General features: G+C 36.5%; 1 protein-coding gene and 1 long non-coding RNA gene across 3 annotated transcripts; one reads left to right on the top strand and one right to left on the bottom strand.

Moving 5' to 3' along the window:
- Nucleotides 1-1,934: 1,934 nt before the first annotated feature.
- Nucleotides 1,935-8,634, bottom strand: LOC120774370. 2 transcript variants are annotated; one of them, XR_005705240.1, is made up of 3 exons: nt 8,577-8,634; nt 2,502-3,536; nt 1,935-2,443 (listed from the first exon to the last, which is right to left on the bottom strand). It is a non-coding gene; the product is annotated as an uncharacterized LOC120774370 (long non-coding RNA). The 2 variants fall into 2 exon arrangements; XR_005705239.1 differs by having other exon boundaries at nt 1,936-2,443; nt 2,506-3,536.
- Nucleotides 8,495-17,604, top strand: LOC120774366. Its single transcript, XM_040103961.1, has 4 exons — nt 8,495-11,033; nt 13,293-13,571; nt 13,638-13,806; nt 13,916-17,604. The coding sequence occupies exons 1-4, from the start codon at nt 10,442-10,444 to the stop codon at nt 17,145-17,147; spliced, it is 4,272 nt and encodes a 1,423-aa protein (XP_039959895.1). The 5' UTR covers nt 8,495-10,441; the 3' UTR covers nt 17,148-17,604.
- The last annotated feature ends 257 nt before the right edge of the window (nt 17,605-17,861 follow it).

Genomic DNA, 17,861 nt, shown 5'->3' with positions numbered 1-17,861 from the left:
TTTTGATGTACTTGAGCGCTTGCCACTGTAGGGACTTGTCGTTAGGTGGCGCTTCGTTGTCGAAAGGAAGCATGCGCACCTCGAATTTATCGATGACAAATTGTTTGGCGTTTAATAGTGTTGCCAAGTGATGACCTAAAAACGAACTTCAACAAAAAATTGCATGTAAGGATACGGAAATATAGAATATATCGTCACCTGAAATGCAAAATAACGTAACAACATTTTCGGAAATTTACAGTGGCATGAATGAAACACGAAATAAAATGGAACATGAGTGAAACAAAATTTTAACATTGGTTAAAACTAGTTTATATTTGATCGGAGAACCAGAAAATGTTGAACATATGTAATATTATGTAAGTAATTTGAAGTAGTGAAGCGTAATCTATAAGACATTTAATTTCGAATTTTTTGATGATACGTTATTTTGCATTTCAGGTGACGATATGTATGTATGTATGTACATAGGTAGAAAAATTATATTTATTCTTTTAAAAAGGGTGTGTAGTTATTCAAATAAATTTAATTTAAAAAATATGATTTTTCACATATTAATTATTTGAGATTAATATTTCATAATTGTCTTTTATATCACATAGAAACATTGAGAGAAAAAAGTAATAGCTTAAAAAAAACGTTAGAGTGCTTCAAAATAATTTCCCCTCAATATTGAATCATAATTATTGCTAATTTAATTATTATATTAATTTGAGCATTTAATCTTTAATTCGATGGTAAAGGGTATTTAAAGGGGAAATAATCCAAATAAGATAAAAAAACTTTAAAAAAATCTTAAAAATCCAAACAAACCAATTTTTAGCACCGACCAATTATCACCTATACATACATACATACATACATATGTATGTATGTATATAGTATTTGTTGTTGCTTGTCCTCTTTGCTTACATTCGCATTTTGTTGCTTCGTTTCTTCATTTCTGACTGTATCCAATTCCGACACACAATTTCAATTTGCTTGAACGTTAATCTGCTGCTGACTACTTACATTCACTGCACTGCATATATACATACATATACATATGTATGTGTAAGCTGAGAGGTTTTTTCTGTGTACCGAACCACTTATCCGGTATCTGGTTTTTGGCCGAAGTGGAAATGATGGATTTATAAGCAGCTGTGAGGAATTATATTTGTGTTTGTATGCGCATAAATTTATAAGTTTGTATTTATGTGTTTTTATCGTGATAATTACATTTGTGTGTCAAACTAGTTTAGCAATCGATAACTTTTGCTTAAGTCCCCTGCAAGCCAACTATCGGTAAATCACCGGTTAAGTACCCAATAACGCTACCAGAAATTTCAGTTGAAGTTTGTACGAGTTTAAAAGGTCAAATTGATAAAACTAACTGCAACTTTCGTGTATGTACGATCGTTTAGCCTTGTATTTCGGTACAAAACGACGAAATAACAAGCAGATAAAAGACAAATAGCTATAAGCAGGAAGTTTTTTTTGCATTTTTAAGAATAATGCTTTATTTTTGAGAAAATATTAATACTTCTTTAAATCATTAGAAAGTAGAGATTTAAATAAAAAAAATATCTACCGACTTTTTTAACACATGAGATATTTTGAAGTGAGAGTTTTCGAATGAAAATTTTGCCCTTTTTCTATTTTTAGTAAATAAAGGTGAAAAATAATATTTTAAGTGAAAAAATTACATTGTGCTTGGAACTTAAATGATAAATTTACATACATATACCAAATTTTATAAAAGAATATTTTTTTTGGAAAAAACAGAAATAAGATGAAAAAAATATTTTTAATAAAAAAATACAAATTTTGAGTTTACGCCTTTTTAAATAAGACGGACACAAAATAGTAAGTTTATAAAAATTTTATGATATTCAAAAAAACATATCGTAATAGTTAAAATCGATTATTTTACTTTTTCGCATCAATTTTGAGCTTATGTGAAAAAGCGTTAAGGCAAATATTGTAAATTTTTTTGTTATCTATAACTTAGCCATTTAACTTTTTAAGTAACACATGACATTTTACCTGAAATCGAATTAAACAATTTTTCAAAAAATTTTCCTTTAATTTTTATTAAATTATTTTCCATTTCCAATGAGTTGCATTTCACTCTTATTTTTGTTTTTCACTTTTTCTCATTTTCGAAGGCTTCATCCCCGGTCTAATAAAATAAAGTCACACAATCACTTCTGCTACCTACCAATTCGAAATATTTCTCAATCTGCACCACTGTGCAAAACTACTTTAGCTAGAAACATAAAAACACACACAATCATAATGCATTCATGCTTTGCAAACTGGTTGTAGGGTTTCTCATGCTATTCATATTCCCACTGGTCGCTTGTATCGTGCCGTGTTTCCCGACTTCAGGCGCTTCGCATGCAAGCATATGTTGCACACATGTATAGATATGGAAATTCAACTTTGTCTACACGTACACACCCTGTTTGCGATAACTATCGGTTAGTAGATACTACAAAATAAGACATTGTATGGCTTACATACTCACTTTGCTTGCCTGTTGGGTGATTTTTATCGTGTACTGTGTGTATTGTGTGGCATAGAAAACACAATATGCGCTCTTCTCAGGTATTTACGTCTAAATGTGTATATTCATATAGTGAGCGACTTCTATGTTTGCTATATATCAATTTTTCTCACTCGCATTGCATTTACTTGCGGTATATAGTTATTAAAAACTTGTACATATATAAATATTTATGTATATACATATGTGTTGGTATTAGTTCATCTTCATGCGCTCGCTTCGGGCTGGGTTCGTTTCGTTTGAATTCGTGCGCATTCGTCTCAGCCGCACCGCTATCGCATCGCTTGCTTGCTTAAATACATATCGAGGTAAGCAAACGAATTTCTATGAAAACTAATGAACAATTATTCTTGTTTCCGCTTGTTTTCGCCGTCGTTAGTCATTTGAAATGCGTATTAGTCATCGTATGACTTGCCAAATGGTTTGGCACTTAAATAAACATTGTAAAATACCCGCTCATATGTGCATATGTTTCGATTATATCGTTACGCTCTGCATTTCTATCGCGCATACGAACCTCCCGGGCGATTTTAAGCGTGTACAAAAACCACAGTATGAAAAATACATAAGGCACATCGTCTACAGATATACTTATGTACTTATATATACGCATGTCTTTCTAAAGCTATATATACATATGTATGTATGTATGTAAGTATGTACCCACTAACATTTTCCAACTGCGCTGTCGTTGCTTTTCAAGTGTTGGGTAAACGACATTAAGCATGACATTGTGTTTAATTGCATACAATTTGATGTAAGGCTGTATATATTGAGCAAATGTGCGCTATTCTCAAGTGAATACCCATATCCATCGTGTTATCGATTTTAGCTTTAGTTGGGGTTGTGCGCATACTCAAACAAATTTGTAGAAAGTTAGTGCTGAGTAGAATAGTTGACTACATCTGGTGTGCCTGACTGGGGTGTAGAGATGTTGCGCTTATAAATTGTAGATGCTTACGTCATTGATTCAATTGCGGTCTGTCGTCTGCGAAGAATTGAGTTATAAAATAATATGGTATAATTAAGGACAAAGATGTTAATAAAATATATGTACCTACATACATACATATATATGTAACTATGTACGTATTTGTACTTATGTATATTGATACGAGTATAATCAATAATTGCAATCGATATTCTTGTCTCTTCATTAAGAAATATGTACATATGTAGGTGTATGTATGAACATATATACATACATAAGTATGTACGCGGGAGCTATAAATTGAGTTTTCGATAGTTGCGTACGCTATGAACAAAATATGGAAAAGCTTGTTACTATCAAAAATGATAAATTTAGAGATTCCCGATAGTTTTGCATCTAACAGCAAAATAATTTAGTTTATGACGTTATGAAAAATAAGTATAAAGTTTTCAAATAGTATCAAAAGTGTTAGAAATCTTTATTGCGATAATTACATGCCGTTATTATACACCGAACAAGGTGTATTAAGTTTGCCACGAACTCCGTCTGTCTGTATATATTTATTCGAACTCGTCACTCAGTATTTGAGATATCGATTTGAAATTTTGGACACGTTCCTCCCCAAGAAGCTGCTGTTTGGCCGGCACCACCGATATCGGACTACTATTGTATGTATGTATTTAACTGTCAAACAAACTGATCGACCAAAATTCAGTCCTTTTATGGAAAACTTTATTATTATTATGGTTAAGGTATCTTCACGAATTATTTTTCCTAAATTGTCCGATGCAACGGTCCAATCTGAGCACAAGGTGTTCTTTCAGATCGGACCACTATGACACCTTGTTCAGTGCATACCTGCCTCATAAACTGATCGATCAAAATCTTGATAAAGACATTTTCTACTCTTTTATGCTATAAGAAATGCAACTGTGAATGCTATTATAGCTTAGTTTAATGTTTTTACTTCTTTTGAAGTTTTTTTTTGTTTTGAAAATTTTCACTTTTAGCGATTTTTTTGACTCGGATGCTGATAGCATTTCTGGTCCTGGTACTATAACAGTCAATGTAAGCACTGTTTTGAAACCCCAGGAGCTAAACTGTACACAAAAAATCGTTTAAAACCATTTAAAAAATTTTGGATGCAAAATTGAGGTCGATGTATGGCAAGTTAACGCAGACAAATCTCATACACCGAATATCCATTCGTGAATAGCTACTGAATCGCAACAAAAATGATCCGTTTCTGAAGTGGTTGGTTGCTGGTGATGAAAAGCTGGTACCTTGCGACAACGTCAAACGAAAGAGGACGTTTTCGAATCAAACGATGGCCTGTCCAGGTATGCAGGCTTTGATAGGTGTCTAATGGGATTGGTAAGGAATCATCTACTATATGCTGCTCCTCGACGGTCTTCGGACCTGTACTGTCCACAATTGGTCCGTCTGTAGGAAGCAATCGCTGTTCCATCGGGACAACGTCACACACATCGCTGCGACTCGCCAGAAGCTCTGGGAGGTGAGATCCTTGTGCATTCACCTTATAGTCCGCACCTGGCAACAAGTGATTACTACCTGTTTTTGTTTATGGCGGTGGATTTTACTTGTGCAAAATTCGCCTCAAGAGAAGTTCTGAAAATTGACTGTCACAGAGTTTTTGCCAATGAAGACGAGGGGTTCTACGAGAGAGACATTATGAGCTTAACTTCAAAATGGCAGCAAGTTATTCAACTAAACTATGCAAACTTCAGCCAAAATCGATTAATTTAAATTGTGCTAAATAAAATTTTCAATTTAAGGCAAAAGCAAGAAAAAACCTTAACTTCGCTACTACCGAAGCTATAATACCGTTCACAAATAAAAATTTAAGTTAAGTAAATAAAAGTTTTCTATATAAAGACTTGAATCCGATCGCTAATTTTTTGGGTCGGTATCGACAATTGCGTCAAAGTTCACACATGTACATACATATGTATATGTATACAGGCAGACGCACATACAGATGGACGGGATTAAAACAACGTAGCTTGCCATGCTGGTCTTTTAAATACATACAATATATTTTCTAGGGTCTATGACGTTCTCTTCTCGATGTTACAAACTTCTTTTCTACCTTAATACACCCTATTAAGGAAATAAAGACAAAGAAAAACATACTTACATACATATATACATACATATGTACATATATGTATAAAGTATTGTTGAATGATTTTTATCGCTTATCTGACTTTTTCTTGACATTTTGTTATGAACTGGAGCTTGAACTTTCCTAAAGCCGAGTCAAATTTAATCTCCTTGGTATGTACATATGTACATAGGTGCGTACATATGAACATACATACATACATATATACATATATGTATGTATGTACATGCATTCAAACATACATATGTATGTACATGTCAACACAGTTGGCCTGTACCAACAATTTCAAATTCAACGCCTATCAAAAGCGCATTGCATGCATTTCCGTTTCCAACTGTCCACGGCATGCCAATACAGGAAATTCACACGCACACCAGGATTTCGTATTCAAAAAAGTTCAATGTAGATTGAGGCAAGCGAAATACTTTGTAAGATTGAAAACGCTAAAAGAGACGAAAAATAACAAAGTGATAACGAACAACTGCCAACAATGTGCAACAAAGCGAAATTCGCCCCACCTAAGGCAACATTTTTAAACAAGTTTTTACCCGCCTGTCACAGCACTATACATACAAACACATCTTTTGATGTGCCGGTAAATTATCCCCCACTTTTCAGACACCGAAATTGGCGCCAATCGGTCAAAAGCGCGAGCAAGTAAACAAAAGCGTAACAAATAAGAAGCAGCAAATAAAAAAAAGCAGCAAAAACATTCGCTGATTGCTGTCAACCCAATAAAAAGTGTTTGGATTTTGCACAGCGTGTGGCGGCGGGTCAGGTGCTGCTACTGCTGTGTTTTGTTTTGATTGTGGATTTTAGGTGAATTTCTTGACGATTTCGCGCCACCACCACAGAAGGAAAAATAATGAACACCACGAAAATAGAAAAAAAAACTCAGGCGCATTTGCGGAGCAATGAAAATCAGCTGTGCGGCGCAACCTTTGTTTTGGTTGAGGTTTGCTTTGCTACGCTTTTTTATTTTTGTTGTTGCGCCGTGTACATTAACATATGGAAACATAAATAGACGCATCAAATATTAAGAAGCGCGCTGATAACAACACTAATATGCATAATTTACACGGCGAAGTGGATATAGCGACCGGCGTTTGTGGCGCGCATTAGGCGAAATGAGATAAGCGCATTTTTGACCTTAAAGTACTGTTAGTTTAACAATTTCAAGCTTTAATTATATATTGATTTTTTTTAAATTTGATTTTACCTTATTTTTATACATATGTATGTATGTATGTATATAATTTTAGCTTTTACGACAAAACTTGATAATCAAAGAGAGTCTAACGGCTATTCAATGTGAAGACTACGGTAATTATTATTTTTTAATTAATTTTTTTTTAAAAGCAGAAAACGGCAAGACTCGAGTACTATTTTTTTCAATTCAAAATTGTGTAGACTTTAATCTAATAATATTTCAAGCAATATGATACCTAAAACTATATTTTGAAAGAAATTGCGCTTTTTTTGTATAATAAGCAATACATACAATACATTGTACATATTATTATATGGATGTATGTATGTACATATGTATGTACTTACGAGCATAAATATTTTTTAAATTATTTTTTTTATTTTTTACGTTTTTTTCCATTACCTTCCACCATCGACCGCTAGCAAGTGCAATCGAAATTTCATACAACAAATTATGCATTATGCAATTCAGATTTATTTGTCAAAACACAGCATTTTCTGCAATTTGCCGGTATTTTTAACCACAAATTCAGCACAGCATTTGATTATGCTGCCCACCACTAAATCCCCCATAGCTGCCGCCAGAGCAGCCCGTTTGGCTCTCACGTTCACTTGCATTATGTCGAATCGCTGTCAATTGTCAAGTGTAAACGAAAACTGCAGTCAAAGGTAACAACTACACAACAACATAAATAAAAAAATAGAAAGCAAAGGAAATGAAATTGAGAATAAAAATTAAAATCAACGCACAGTGTGCATTAAACCGCACAATGCCTGTTCAATCAAGCAGCAGCAATAAAATTCAAATGCGCTAATGCAGTTGGCGTTTTCAATGCTACACAGTGTGCAAGCGATTCTATTTGTTTCAACTAAAAGCAATTTGATGAGCATTAGTAACAAAAATAGCTTAACACTTTAATATATTTCTTACAACTTGTAAGCTACATATCTTTCAGTAAAACAACTTTAAATTGGAGTATTGATTAACACCTAAATGCTGTTAAGGTCAAGCAAGCATATCGTTCTATAAATTTGTATGTTACGTTTACGCTACTTACATAAACGCGAACGTGAAATATTTTGCTCTATGTTTTCGTAAAAATAATCTATGATTATGTTTTTATATTTTATTTTCTTAAAAATAATGTATGATTAAGTATTTTATAATTATATAAAATACCTGCCTTTTAATTATCTTATCGAAATACAATGTGTCTATATACAATTTTTTCCTAACAGTTGTGCCCACAGTACAATTACAAGCACACAGTCTGAAATCAAATTGCCCGCTTGCCATGAACAAAGTGAAAAAAAACTCCTCAGATATAAAGTAAAAACAATATACAACAAAAATATTACAAACGCAGCCATAAGAACAACTAAAATACATACATTTGTATGTAGATGAAGCAACACTGTGAGTTTCATAGTGGTGAAACCACACTGCGAAGGAGCACACAAAAAGGGGAAGCAAAAATAAACGAGTAAGCAAGAAATGGGGGAAAATAAGCAGCGCATATAGGGTGTCATCATATTAATATATATATAATCATAAACATATATATACATACATATGTATATCTTGAGTGTATATACTGACAAAGTATTTTGCCTGAATATAAATTTAATATCAACATTTGTGCAAAAATACAACTACCCGAAACTCTTATTTTTTGCTTAGCTATTATCTATAATCTACACTATCACGAACAATTTTCATAAGTGCAGTTATGGCTGCTCACCCTGTAGCACGTAATCTGGAAATAATACGAGCTAAAATGTATATAGCACACAAGCAAGCATTGAAGCAGACTGGCGACAGGCAAGCAATCGACAACGGGTATCGCAGATAGCTTTGTGCAAACGAGCGCTGTATGGGGTAGCAAAGTAGTGTAAATTGAATGAGTGTGAGCGAGCGCGCAATATGAAACTTTAGTATTGCAAATGGATAGTGGAAAGTATGGAGGAGACGAAGCGATACGATAGCCTTTGCCAAATGAGTGACGATAGTTGCAGTAGAAGGTTGTAAAATGACATTTCAACCGTTTCGGTGATCAAAGAAAATTGATTAACGCGCCAAAAGTAGCAAAAAATATAATTGAAGTGCAAAGAAATGTCAGTAGCAAGTGCAACACTGCACCCAAGTGTCAAATTTGAAGCTAAAACCAATTAGACTAAAAAGTACAAATTAATTTAGAAAGCCAAAAAAATTATTTTATAAATACATATTTAAAAGTGTAGAGAAATCCAAGAGAAACATTTGTATAAAAATATCTATACAATAGAGAATATATTGTATGAAAAAGAGAAATCCAAATACATCTACAACGAATAAAACGAACATTTCATATACGACAAGCGTATATAAGCGTTCGGAATTCAGTGGAAGTGGCATGTGAAATATAGAAAAACAGGTACAAGGCAAACGATAGCAACAACAAAAGCGAACTGTAATAACACAGGGTTGTATGTGTGCACATAATAAAATAACACAGCCCAACACAGTTCACCACACCACAGGTAGTAGTGGTAGACAGAGAGAGTAAAGTCTATATACAATATTTACGTTATATGTGTGCGTCATCTCGCTTTGGCCTTGTTTGACAGTTCGTTATTTGACTTGGGCACAGTCGTCTCTGTGCAATAATGCTATCTAGCTGTGGCGAATTAAGTGTAGATTTTAAATTTGTAAGGAGCTGCTTGTGAAAAGTTGACAACGTTGTTAAATATTTTTAACTCGATATAAAACAATTTAAAAAGTTTGAGAAATGTACCCAAGCAACCAGTGTGGTTCAAAATAATCTCCCATATAAGTAAACTTGAAACCGTTTTCAAATGCTAGCACCACTCCTGCACATAACGCTCCAGAGGTGGTAAATATATGAGAAGTTTTTAGTTTGTGTAGAGCAATCGTTTAATTTAACCAACGCGAAAAGTGACGAAAGAAATATTCTTTCCTACGATTTGATTGTCAAAATCAATACAAACGGAAATAAAATTTTATAATTGAACAAAATTTCTCTAGACGTGTAAAAAATTAATTTCATATAAAGACAAGAGGCAACCAACAACAACGAAAGCAAAGGAGTGACAACGAATAAAGGGAAGTGTCAAAGCAAAAAAAAACTAAAGTAAATAACAGAAGGAAAATAAGCAAAACTGAAAACAGACAGAAAGTTGTGAAAATAGTGCTGTAAATAAATACTTTGCTCTGGTGAAAAAGCAGACATTGCGATTAAATTGTACGAAGAAAAACTGTAAAGCAGAATAAAAAAGCAAATTTATACAGTCACATAAATACATGCTCTATGCAATATATCAGTTGTGTAGTATTGCCCATCTCTTTCTCTCCAATTGCAACAGCGGATGATGTGCCTGCGCTCCAGCTGTCATGTATTAAATACAGCAATAAATTACATACGAACGGAAACCCTGACGGCAGTGGCTGCAACAACTGACGAGTGCAAATGTCAAGCTGGTTTTATATCAAACGAAATAGCAACAAGAATAACATAACAAACTTCTCTAAAGCAAACCATAACAACACTTTACTACAAAGAATTAGTTGCAGCAACCCCAAAACAATAAAAAATTAACAAATGACAAAATGTTGCAACAAGAGCATCGCCAAATAAACCATGGCAAAAGTATGCATCATCTAACATTCCCCACAAATTACAAACAAACAATGAACAATTTGATCAAAGCTAAAAACAATTCGACAACATTAACTCCAGTCAGCACAACAATACTTGACTCAAGTAACCGCAATCAGGAGCAACTGCAACAAACAGCGCACACAAGCGTAAATTACACAGATAATACGATGGGTTCAACTGCCACAGTAGCAAAACCACCTACACAGAGTGTTGGCAATTACGGTGGCAACAACTCATCACCTTCAACAATGGGTGTCAATTTACGCGTCACTGGCCAATGCAGCCAGGGTGGACGTAAATATATGGAAGATTACTTCTCGGTTGCCTATCAACAGTCTGAGAATGCCAAGGATCTTGAATATGCATTTATTGGCATTTACGATGGTCATGGTGGCGCCGAGGCAGCTACATTTGCCAAAGAGCATCTAATGATGCAGATTATCAATCAGAAGGCTTTCTGGTCTGAATCGGATCATGACGTATTACGAGCAATACGCGAAGGATATATTGCCACACACTATGCGATGTGGCGAGATCAAGGTACTTAAACCAAACTATTTTACATGTAGTTGGTCTTTTACTGATGTAGGATATTTGATTAATTTGATTGATTTTAAGATTTTGGGAAACACTAACTTAAATTTCTATAAAGAATTATGAGTTTTCACTTGATGAAGGTAATTCAAGTTTGAAAATATTGTTAAATAAATAAATGGCCCTTAGTTTATAAATTAATTTCCTTGTTATACCAACAATAGGATATACTAATTTGTCATATCCAAAAGAAAACGTTAGAAACCATATAAACTGTATTTTTAAATGATTAATGTGACGAGCCGAGTCGGTTTTGCTATGTCTGTCTGAATATACGCGACTACAGTGCGTTTTGAGATATCGATCTGAAATTTTGCACACGCTCTTTTTTCCACAAGAAACTGCTCATTTGTCGGAGCCATCCATAGCGTGTCATTCATATACATATCTAAACTGACCGATCAAGATTAAGTTCTTGTACGGAACCTTTCTTATATGCGAATAATATTACAGCCTAGATGTAATGAAGTTAGCGTTTTTTTCTTTTTTCGTTTCATTATAAGAATATGTACCCACAAAAATATTATTAAATGCATTTAGTGAAGTAACAATTCACGAAATACATATTTTTTATTTTGTTCATTGCCTCACAACCGTTATGTGAATTTCACCACTTATCTGTTCCGTACTTATAGCAAATAACCTTAATTCGTAGCGATTTAAATATAAGTTTTCCCCCTATCGTTTACTTAAGACACATACTGTGCACGAAGGAAAAGTGTACTAGGCACGACGAAATCCACAGTGGAATATTCCACACACAAACTGAAAGCACAGAAAATGTATAGAAACGAGTAACTGAAAAAGTGAGGTATATAAAATGTTCAGTGTAGAAGTAGCATGACAACACTGTCGTATAGTCAAGAGAAATGGGAGCGACTCGTATGTGGATACAAGTTTTTGTTGTATGTGTGTTTGCGATGAAGGCATTTAGCTGTGGTGACTTCACTTACATATATAAATTGTATTTTGTTGTTGCCCTTGCAATGTGTCAAAATGAGTAAAATGGTGGTGTGTTTTATTATATATAAATAGTACTGTTGTATATATACGCTGTGTGAGGTATTTTGAAATGGTGGGATGATGGTACAGTGTTGCCTAGTAGAGGTATAAATGAGTGGTGGTTTATTATAGTAGGCGGTAGATGTAGTGGTGTGTGGGTAGTAAATAGCATAATATAATACCAGAGTGAAATCTTTTGAAGTAAATTTTGTATTGCAATCGATTTAATCTCTTTAGAGAATATGTAACGAACTTTCTTTATTATATTCATAAATGTTGAAGATTTTTTATAGGCTCTTTTTATTTATTGTTTATACGTTCTTATTTTATATTCAACCTTTTTTGCAATTTGCATTTTTATATAATTCAATTAGTTTTTACTCCTTCGCCTTCAAATTTTACGTTTCGTGTGGCTTAAACATTCTTATGCACTCTTCGTTTATCTAGAACTCATAACTATTTTAAATGTTAAATGTTTGTTAAACTAATCAAATGTACAACCTAAACTCATAAATGAAGCATAAATATACATACGCACATATACATAAGTTATAAGAAAACGTTAATTGAATTTTCAATTTGTGTTGTAAGTTTTCCCAATCGTTTCCAGATGCAACTCTGTGTGCTATAATTCACCTTTTCCTCCGCTGTTCAAATTTACTGTAAATCCGCCATTTACCCGTGGCCTTAATATATACCCCACTCTGTGGTGTTAATTAGATTACTCACCTTTCAAATAAACACCGTGTTTATCAAGCAGATGTTGACATTTGTAATCCCACTAAAATTTTCATGTTTTCTTTACATACATTTTGAAAATTGTATCATGCTATTTGTCACGCTCGCTCACTCTGCATTTTTGATTATAATCTGAAGGTTTCTTTCGAATTAGTCTTTACAAATCAATGCTACTCCTGCAAATAGTAAAACACTTGTACTTTGACTTTTTTTGATGTTAACGCGGATGTAAACATAAACATACCACTTGTGTTATGGAATGTAAAGGTGTGAGTGGGGATGGAGATGTAGATTTGTTTTCTTTTAATTTTTGTTTTGTTTACTTATTCGTTATGCCTTTAGCAAAAATTAAAATTAATATTGTATTAGAAGTTTAACTTAAACATGCAAGTGCTTTATAATATACTATATTAAATAAGCACTTATTTTCAATATTTATGTTTTTATCTTTTTGGGTTTTTGCAGAAAATTGGCCCAAAACAGCAAATGGCTTGTTGAGCACAGCCGGCACTACCGCCACCATCGCCTTTATACGTCGTGAGAAGATATATATTGGCCATGTTGGTGATTCGGGTATTGTGCTCGGCTATCAGAATGAGGGTGAGAAATATTGGCGTGCCCGACAGTTGACGGTTGATCATAAGCCTGAATCGACGGAGGAACGAGCACGTATACAACGCTCTGGGGGCAAAGTGGTAGTCAAATCCGGTGTGCCACGTGTCGTTTGGAATAGACCGCGTAATGGTAAGCTTGAATACAATATAAAAGAAATCGTGTGAATTATAATTCTAAATAATATTTTTTATATAGCGGGACATAGAGGTCCAATCCGTTGCAACACACCCGTCGATGAAGTACCATTTTTGGCTGTGGCGCGTAGTCTGGGCGATTTGTGGAGTTATAATTCCAAACGAAATGTGTTTGTGGTTAGTCCAGATCCAGATGTACAAGTGATCAAAATAAATCCAAAGACTTTTAGGTAGGTTGGTCGTAACATTAATTAATGCTATACAGCTCTGTGTAATTTTTTTTGGATAAACTACTTTTGTGCATATTAGTTTATCACTAACTTTCTTTTACGTTTGCAGATGCTTAATTTTCGGCACAGACGGTCTGTGGAATGTTGTCACACCGCAAGAGGCGGTCGACAGCGTACACGAAAGAGAATGTATTAATGAGCGTCTACAAGCATATACAAATGCCGATAATGGTAATAACGAATGGACGAATCCCAGTAAAAGTTTAGTAGAGCGAGCTTTGAAAACGTGGTCATCGAAAAAGATGCGCGCTGATAACACTTCCGTAGTCACTGTCATACTGTATCCATCTGCCAATGACACAACAAATACTAACTGCGTGGCACCCAACACGCTCTCCTACAATAACTTGCCAAAAGATAGTTGTGGACTAGAATATACGGAGGTATGCGCTGAAGTGCCCGCATCCGAAAGTTATGGTATTTCGTACGAAGAAATCGCAGAAAAGCACACAATGCCTGAAGCCTTCCGCAATTTCGATTATTTGATCGATGAAGAAGCTATTAATGCATCACTGCAAATGCAGCATGAAGAGAATTGTGAGCGTAAATATTGTAGTGAAGAAATGTCCTATTGGAATAACTGGAGTTGGGAGGAGCATCAATCGGATTGTGCAGGTGATTATAATCACCATGTGTCGACTTTGGCCACAAATAGTGATGTTAGCATTTGTAGCAAAGCCATAGCAAGTCACAACACATTGTGCAATACTAATGGTACTATAACAGGTGATAGCGATGAAAATGCCGTGGATGGCGTACACACGTGTGCAGTTAATGATAATGCAGAATGTGAAACAGCTGTTTTGAAATACGCACATTACAGTGCTGACGCGTCAAATGCGTCGAGTGATGTTAGCAATGAATTGGGCAATGCGGGTTTTATGACATTCGCTGAATCGTATAATTCATTTTTGAATGAACATATGTCCCATGATAGCACCAACAGCTCAAATTCCAATTCGAATTGTCAAATTATTAGCGGTACGAGTGAGATATTACAAGAACAACAGTTGTATCAACAGCAATGCATGTCCGAGGAGGAAGGTTATTCACTAACCAAGCTGGAAACACGTCGTGAGCAACAGCGTTGCACCAGTGGTGTACAAACCTTTAAAATTTTCCAAACACTTGACACAAGCGGCACCAGCTACGTGCCGCAACGCGTAGAACAACAAGAAAACAACTTGCAGCGTGTGGTTGAGCAAACGTCACGAGATAATGCAAACTTGCAGCTTCACACAACTGCCACAGCGCAACTTACAGTTGAAGAAACTAGGGAACTGGAGGCTGCGCTCACCTGGGAACCATCGGAATGTGCGCCATTGGCTACAACAATCGATCAGTATCTCACTTATCCAGCTGAACATCAAAAGCCTTTGGAGCTAAATTCGCTGCTGCAGCAAGAACGCGAGGAAGAGCAGCAAGTCGCTTATGAAAGACTTGAAATGCAGCGACGCCTCGCACAAACAAATGTGATTAAGGTAGCGACAGTGCACGCTGAACGCACCGACAGTAAAGTTGAAGCTGAACAGACTGTCACGTTACCTATTGAAGAAGTTGAGGATGTGTTGGTCGAGGAGTATATCGAGGAAGACGACCTCGAAAATGCTGAATTACAACTGACGAAAGCGTCAAATACGGTACAAAAAGACGCAAGAGTACAAATTAACGAAATCTCGTCCAGCATGTCAGAACATACGAATTGCGATAGCAGTAGCAGCAGTAGTGATAATGAAATGTTAGCGCCTACTTCTGCAATGCCAAGCCAAAAAACACAAATTATTGAGAAAATCGAAAAGATTGAAATACTGCCACAGAAATTGCCAACAAAATTGGAGCGTTTGTCCAGTCATACGCTACTGACGACACAAAAAACACCACGCCACACACAGTACAAAAAGGCTACAGGCACCGCAGCAGTTGTTTGTACAGCGTCAACACCGGCGGCAAGCCATAAGCCAAGTGAAAAGGTAAAAGTTACATCGTACGACTTTACCTCACGCCCACCCAAAGCGTGTCCAGCGCGCACCTCGCTCAAACGCTCGCAGACGCAATTTCCCAATATACCAAACGAGAATGCACGCGCAGCAAGTGAGTCGACATCATCGCATACGCTCAGCAAACGCCGGCGTTATGACGCCTACAACGACTATGTGCTGGGTGCGGTTAGCAGTACGAGCAATAAAACTATCATGGACGTCGATAACACAAACAGCACTAGCAACAACTGTCGCAATCGACGCTGTAACACCAACGCGTCCATGGTGCATTCCAGTACTACCAACTGTGGCACTATCACTTTGGAGAAACGCCAACTGCGCAGCAATAGCGGCATTGTGGACTACTCCAAGCGTACCTTACGCACACGCAATTCGCTCAGCAAAGACCTAAAAGCAAAAGCATCACTAACATCAACAATGCGTCGTGTGACCTCGCAATTCTTGCACGAGACCGCCGTCAGTCTAATGAGCAGCAGCTCTGCGCTAGCGCAACAGCGCCAACAACAACGCAGCGTGAATGGGGGCGCTAGCAGTGGCATGGCGTTGAACAGAAGCGGCAGCGGCACGAACAACCATAGTTGCAGTAGCAGCAGCAGCGTTGGACGACGAGCGCGTGCGGAAAAACTCTTAACGACGAGCTCGGACAATTTGGAGGCTGCCTTCTCGCACGTCATCAATTTGCGTTCGCGCAAAGTGGCACATTTCGCTGTGGCTGCAGCAGCAGCGGCGGCCGCTGTCAATCACACACAAACGACGCGACGCGCAAAAGGCATTGTCGGCAGTAGTCCACTGGTCACCACATCGGCGTCCACAGTGCTGCGCCGCGAACGGCACAATTTGCGCAGTTTGAGTACGCGCAACGCTGCTAGTCCGCCCGGTCTGATGTCTGCCAACGGGCAGCACGATTATGCTTATGGCAAGACCCAAACGCGCAGCGGTTTGCATGCAACCGGCATGTGCGCATACAGCTTAACGTCCAACGCGGCGCCCCCTTCTAAATTGCTCAATGGCACAGCGGGTGTGAATGTGGCGACACGGCCACGTACACATGCGCTGCTCCTGGCAAAGCAGTCGGTGGGCGCTGGTAGTGGCGGTGCTGTTTCAGCGAGCGGTATGTTGGGCGTACGTGGCGGCAGCAGCGCCACAACCGCGTTGGCAACGCCCACCTCGTACGGCAAGCGCACGACAGCGTTGCGCAGTGGGGCGGTGGGAAGCGGCAGTGCAAGCACGATTATGCTGACGCGTAGTGGCGGACGCAATGGTAGAAGACTGAATCGTTAAATGTTGTGAGCGGAAGCACCACCATTCGGTATGTGCGGCGCGGCGACTGCGCGCGGTGATTGTGAAGTTATTAGTACAAAAATGCCCGAGAGCAGGCTAGACGCTTTTACTTGTTCAGATTTGCAAATTTAACAAAAAAAAAAAACCAAAAACAATAAGTAAACAATGTTGACATTGCAATATTTGTTCGTGGTGCAAACCGCCACTATGACACAAAATTGTGGAAAGAAAAATTATTTTTTCTGTAAATTAAATTGTTTTGTTGGTTTCCTCTATTTCTAATTTTTTATACCGCAAATTTTTCGCTTACTTGAAACTTACATAAAAACGTTCTGAAAAAAGCAAAAATGTAAAGCAAATGCAATATTTATTAGTAATCATATGTTTATATAGTAGGTCTATGCATTATTGGCCTAAATTTTTATGGTTCGAAATAAAGCAATGGAAAATCGTAAAAGTGCGCATTAATTGCAACTGCAAACCCTGTGTGTAACGGTGAAATTGTCTCTTGTGTGCAGTTGAAAAAACATGTAAAATAAAAAATTATGAACTTTCCTTTCACCGCTCTGATTTCCACATAAATCAAAAGTATTTGTATTAGGCGTTAAGCTTTAATTAAAACATAAAACATTAACTAGTGTTTATACTATGAAATAAATTGTAAAAGATGCTACTAGTGTTTAATTAGCATTAATTATAGGCATTAAATTTAGT

This window comes from Bactrocera tryoni, chromosome 4 (genome assembly GCF_016617805.1).
Source record: "Bactrocera tryoni isolate S06 chromosome 4, CSIRO_BtryS06_freeze2, whole genome shotgun sequence".
NCBI lineage: Eukaryota > Metazoa > Arthropoda > Insecta > Diptera > Tephritidae > Bactrocera > Bactrocera tryoni.
The sequence above is the reverse complement of the archived record's forward strand: the minus strand, read 5'-3'. Positions and strand labels throughout refer to the sequence as shown.

Coding starts and splice junctions, on each gene's coding strand:
- LOC120774366 (XM_040103961.1), top strand. CDS start 10,442: ATGTTGCAACAAGAGCATCGCCAAATAAACCATGGCAAAAGTATGCAT. Junction 11,034..13,292: donor TGCGATGTGGCGAGATCAAG/GTACTTAAACCA, acceptor GGGTTTTTGCAG/AAAATTGGCCCAAAACAGCA. Junction 13,572..13,637: donor TTGGAATAGACCGCGTAATG/GTAAGCTTGAAT, acceptor TTTTTTATATAG/CGGGACATAGAGGTCCAATC.